The sequence below is a fragment of the Cucurbita moschata genome, unplaced genomic scaffold (assembly GCF_002738365.1).
Source record: "Cucurbita moschata cultivar Rifu unplaced genomic scaffold, Cmos_1.0 Cmo_Scf00016, whole genome shotgun sequence".
NCBI classification, from domain to species: Eukaryota; Viridiplantae; Streptophyta; class Magnoliopsida; order Cucurbitales; family Cucurbitaceae; genus Cucurbita; species Cucurbita moschata.
This window is the reverse complement of record NW_019268532.1, coordinates 4569624-4575129: the sequence shown is the minus strand read 5'-3', so window position 1 is coordinate 4575129 and position 5506 is coordinate 4569624. Positions and strand designations below refer to the sequence as shown.

At 36.2% G+C, this 5506-nt stretch overlaps 1 protein-coding gene across 1 annotated transcript in view; it reads left to right on the top strand.

Moving 5' to 3' along the window:
• The first annotated feature begins 205 nt into the window (after window positions 1-205).
• Window positions 206-5506, top strand: part of LOC111454256 (5'-3' exoribonuclease 3-like) — a 14567-nt gene continuing 9266 nt past the window's right edge. Inside the window, exons 1-11 of the mRNA XM_023095671.1 lie at window positions 206-589; window positions 1676-1935; window positions 2427-2529; window positions 2639-2715; window positions 3317-3508; window positions 3614-3733; window positions 3862-3924; window positions 4097-4240; window positions 4346-4510; window positions 5103-5180; window positions 5287-5373. Of these exons, the coding sequence (XP_022951439.1) occupies window positions 1732-1935; window positions 2427-2529; window positions 2639-2715; window positions 3317-3508; window positions 3614-3733; window positions 3862-3924; window positions 4097-4240; window positions 4346-4510; window positions 5103-5180; window positions 5287-5373 (1233 nt within the window). The 5' untranslated portion in view covers window positions 206-589; window positions 1676-1731. The remainder of the gene's footprint in view (window positions 590-1675; window positions 1936-2426; window positions 2530-2638; window positions 2716-3316; window positions 3509-3613; window positions 3734-3861; window positions 3925-4096; window positions 4241-4345; window positions 4511-5102; window positions 5181-5286; window positions 5374-5506) is intronic.

Genomic DNA, 5506 nt, shown 5'->3' with positions numbered 1-5506 from the left:
AAATGTGTATATATATATATATATATTTTTTTTTAAAGTTATCCATAAAAAATATTTTGTTTCTTAATTCTGAATAATTAACGTCCTGAATGGTCCGTTAAAAGGTGAAACACACGTAATAAGGGGCTGAGTTGTAATTTTTAAGAAAGAAAAACCTAAACCCTACCGTTCCTTCTCTGTCTTCTTTCCCCATTCCCCATTTCTTTCTTCACTTCCATTCTTACCGCAGTCGCACTCCACCAATCCCTCACGGCACACGCATTTTCTTTATTCTTTTCTTGTCTCCCTCTCCCGCCCTCGCCGCAGCCGCACGTCGGCTCGCCGGCACCACCCCACCGCCACTTTTCCTTCTTCTCTCCTTATCTCCTTATCTCTCTCTCTCTCTCTCTCTCCCTATATATATATATATATATCTGCTGCAACCACACGCCGGCGCGCCACACCTGTGCTTCGCTACAGCCACTTAACTTACGGTCCACCACCCCTTCTTTTGCAGCTGCCATTGCTGTGGTCCACTCCAGTTTTCCCCTGCCCCGTTTAGCTCTCTGTCGCTCGCTGTTGAGGTCTCCTTCAGTTTAACCAACTTCGGGTAAATTTTGGATTAGGTCAATTTTTATTTAGGATCCTGCCATTGAATGTCGTTCATGTTTATGATAAATGTTGATGATTCAAGGGACCTTAAAAGGTCTTTTTCTTGATACCAAGGATACTGTTTTATCTTTTTGGATTCTTTACTGGGAGATTGAATCGAGACGACTTCAAGGGTTTTTTTTTTTTCCTTCTTTTTCTTTTTCCCTAGATTCCATGAATGTTTTTTTTTTTTTTTTTTTTAATTCTTCCGCGGGAGAGAGGTTGAACCGCACTATTCCCGTAGACGGGTTTTATAGAAGCATGTACACGTTTTCTTAGTTACCCTTTTGTTTTCCCGAGTCCTTGACTGTGGTACTAATTCGGTAGAAAGGTTTGTTAAGGTATTGGAGCATGTGCCATCGGAAGGATTCCTCTCATTGATCTGTTGTCAGTCGCCAATGCAAACTCATTTATATTACTGAGAAATCAAGTGCTGTATATAGAGTTGCTAAAATTACTCAAGTCTTGCAAGTATTGAATTTAATTAAACCGAACGGGAAAAATATGGTTTCAATTGCACATTGTTTTGTATGTACTTTAGAGCATTGTTCTATTCGGCTGCCTGTAGTGCGTTATTTGTGTTGAACTTTGGAATGAAATTAGTGGCACTAACTTGTAATGTAAATCATGTTCAGGTTTCTAGTATTGTGAGATTATGGAGATTATGTTTTTTTTCTTCTTATTTTGTTTTTAAAATTTTTATGTTGGGAAAGGTCAGACAGGTACTTGAACCACTAGGACAAATAAAAGAATACCATCATCTACATGTTGATCCAATATTTTCTATGAATCACTGTCATACTGACATAATTTTCTTGAGATAAAAAAAGTATATAAGTATATATATGTGTCTATATACATTTCTTGAAGAGAGGTTCATTCCTTTGATGACCCCCTTTTCTTTTTATGTTTTGTAAATCTTGCAAGCAATTTTTTGGTTTTATTAAACAAGTATATATTTATTCTGTCAAAAACTCATTGATCTATTTTTAGTGACAGGAATAAATATTTATTTATTTATTTATTTATTTATTTTTTATCTCAGCTGAGGTTGTGTTGCATAAAGTATTTTGAGACTCTCTAGGCTCCAAGTGAGCAGTGATGGGAGTTCCGGCCTTCTATAGGTGGTTAGCGGAGAAGTATCCTTTGGTGGTCGTTGATGTAATTGAGGAAGAACCAGTTGTAATAGATGGCATTTCCATTCCAGTTGATACAAGCAAACCCAATCCAAATAATCTTGAATTTGATAACCTCTACCTCGACATGAATGGCATAATTCATCCTTGCTTCCATCCTGAAGATAGGGTAAACTTCGATATAAACTTCGATATACACTTCGAGTTGTATCTCTCTGACATCATATAGATGTGACATTGTGGTTTTTCATTTTAGATAGCATTGTAAATGTGTGGCATATTGAATTTAGGCCCTGTGGTCAGGATCTATTTTCTTTCAATGTCAAGGGAGATAACATAGTCAGTCCATGTCTAACCTTATCAAGAATTTCTTTCATTTGATGTCAAGTGAAGAAACATAATCCTATAAATTTGGGATAGTAATCTTTCATGCCAGAATAAGTGAACGTACTAATGCTGAATGGGATTTCTGTTAGTTGGAGATTCTCAATCAACTAATGTGGTCAGTCCACGAGTGACTTGATATAAATTGTATTTTCAGTTTAGGAACATGGGAACATGTCTACTCTCCTCAAAAGAAAAACATAATACATATGAAGTTTCCTTCTAATCTAACATTTTTGTGCATATTGGCTTGATTGTTATTTTTTACTGATGCAGCCTTCTCCAACAACTTTTAGCGAGGTATTTCAATGCATGTTTGATTACATTGATAGGCTTTTTGTCATGGTCCGGCCTAGAAAATTGCTATATATGGCTATTGGTGAGTTTGTAGTTTTTATTTATTTGTGTTTTGTTGCTACAAATTGGCAAGACAAAGGTGTGATAATGCCTGTTCTTATTGTTTATTTCCTGTTTAAATGATTGTGTAGATGGTGTTGCCCCCAGGGCAAAAATGAATCAACAACGATCTCGGCGATTTAGAGCTGCAAAAGATGCCACAGATGCAGTATGTACTTTTGTTTATAGTCTTTTCTGAGGTTGAGGGGTGTAAGCCAAAACATTCAGCCGTTGTATTATATTCTATGGCCACCTTCCTGACTATTAAATGACTTAGTTCCTTGACTACCAAATGTTTTAGATGATTTGCTAGTTCCTCATTTATACTTAATAGTTTTAGATTTGGTGGTATTGAGTCTTAAATTTATAGAGAGCTCAAGGTTATTTTTAAAAGTTAGTAGATGACACTACATTTACCGTGCCCTTCTTCGTTTTTACCTCCAGATGGAGTGTTTTGTTAGAATTCGTTTGGAGCAAGCATTTTGTATTTTCCATTCATGTTTCTCTCTCCTCTATTGCCTTACCTCCAGTTGGAGTTTTAGTTGCAACACTTTTGGAGGATGCTTGTTGTATTTTTCAATATTTGAATGAAATATGTTCTATATAAGAAAACATATGTCAGATATTTCCCTCTCTTATTTATTTTTCTTGCCTTTGTGGGATGCATAGTTTGAAGTATTCTACTGCATCCACTTTATGTGAACTATCATGTACGAAAAAGATAACCTCTTGGCATGAGCATTTGATAAGCTATGTTGTTTTTCCCATAGGCAGCTGAAGAGGCACGTCTAAGAGAAGAGTTTGAGAGGGAGGGACGGAAGCTTCCTCCAAAGCAGGAGTCACAAGTTTTTGATTCCAATGTGATCACTCCTGGAACTGACTTTATGGCTGTGCTGTCCATTGCTTTACAGTACTACATTCATCTTAGACTAAACAATGACCCTGGTTGGAAAAATGTTAAGGTAAGTTTACATGACTGCAGTATTCTAAAAACTGCAGTTTTACTGAATATCAAAGCCGAATTTGGCCTTTGTTGCCCTGCTTGATGGTAGTTTTAAAATGTGAAGGTCATTCTTTCTGATGCCAATGTTCCGGGGGAAGGAGAACACAAAATAATGTCCTATATTCGTCTTCAGAGAAATCTTCCTGGTTTTGATCCAAATACTCGTCACTGCCTGTATGGTTTGGTATATTTTTTCTCCATGCTTTTTTTATGTAATTCACACGTCTCCTGAATGTGTGTCCGTAATTTAATTCACATGATTATGTGACATGGTTGTTGAATCCGTTGTATCACTTGGTTTTATAATTACAGGATGCAGATTTGATAATGTTGGCTTTGGCTACTCACGAAGTCCATTTTTCAATTCTGCGTGAGGTTTGTGTTTTGGCTATGCTCCTACAGTTTATGAAGAATTTGGTTATTTAGCACCTTTACAAGTATCACTCCCAGCCTGAGGACAAGCCACTTGTTCATTATTTAAAATACTCAACACACGTGCATTATATTTCATAAGCTTATTACAACCTTTGTTCTTGATGAACTTCAGGTAGTGTTCACTCCCGGACAGCAAGAAAAATGTTTTCTGTGTGGCCAGATGGGTCATTTTGCAGCTGACTGCGAGGGTAAAGCGAAAAGAAAGGCTGGAGAGTTTGATGAGAAAGGTGAAAATGTTGTTAAAAAACCTTACCAGGTAGGATTTCCACTTATTTGTTTTGTGTACTTTGGTGGAATAATAGGAAAAATTGTTTATGCCTTATTGCTGTTATTCATTTTCTGTGGTCTTTTTGTTGGGCAGTTTCTCCACATTTGGATACTTAGAGAGTACTTGGAACATGAAATGCGTATTCCCAATGTTCCCTTCGAAATCGACCTTGAACGCATTGTGGATGATTTTGTGTTCATGTGTTTCTTTGTTGGCAATGACTTCTTACCCCATATGCCCACATTAGAGATTCGGGAGGTAAATTACATATTGGAACTTCCAATTTATAAGTTAATGAAGTCTTGTCGCCTTTCAAATGGAATTATTCTATTTCAAGACTTGAGAAATTCCATTGTTATTATTATTGTTATGATTATTTTTGCATACTTGATATCAGTTACCTTGTCAGCTCTTATCTAAGGGTAAAATAAATTCTTTTGGAAGTGAGCATTGAGCTTGTTAGCCTCTATCAAGAATGAAAAAAAAAAAAAAGTACATGGAGGAATGTTGCTACTGACGGAGAAAAAATATTGATGATCTCGGAACTTGGATTAAAGGAGGAACTATTAGTGTTGATCGTAAAACAGAAATCCGGTGGAATTTCTATTTCGAGGTTAATTATGGCCAGCTATTTTAACCTAAGCTTAAGAGTTATGGCTTATCAATAATCTATTAATGGATATACGAGCCAAAAGTTATTATGTTTAGGGGACATTTCTTCTTGCAGCACATAAATTATAAACATTCTAATAATTTAGATTGTTTTACATTGGCAATTTATGCAAATTCTTTTTGAAGCAATTTATGTAAGTTACTATGGAGGCTTTACTTTTTTATTCTTTATTTCCAGGGTGCAATTAACTTGCTATTGGCTGTGTACAAGAAAGAATTTAGGGCACTAGGTGGGTACTTGACTGATGGAAGCAAGGTAATTATGTTTTTAATTTTTCTTTGTTTCTTTATTTTATGTTATATATTTATAATACCTTCTGTGAGCTCAGGCATGAAACATCTAACTGTGGTTTTTATGCCAGCCAAATTTGCGAAGAGTGGAGCATTTCATTCAAGCCGTTGGAAGTTATGAGGATAGAATATTCCAAAAAAGAGCTAGACTGCATCAGGTTCTCTTATTTCTCATGTTTTTGTGTTCCGTTACCGGTTATATATATTATTTATCCCTTCATCTTTCATGTTTTATTCATTAAGAGTGCCTGTGTGTGTGGAGAGAAATGGGGGGGGGGGGGGGGGGGGGGG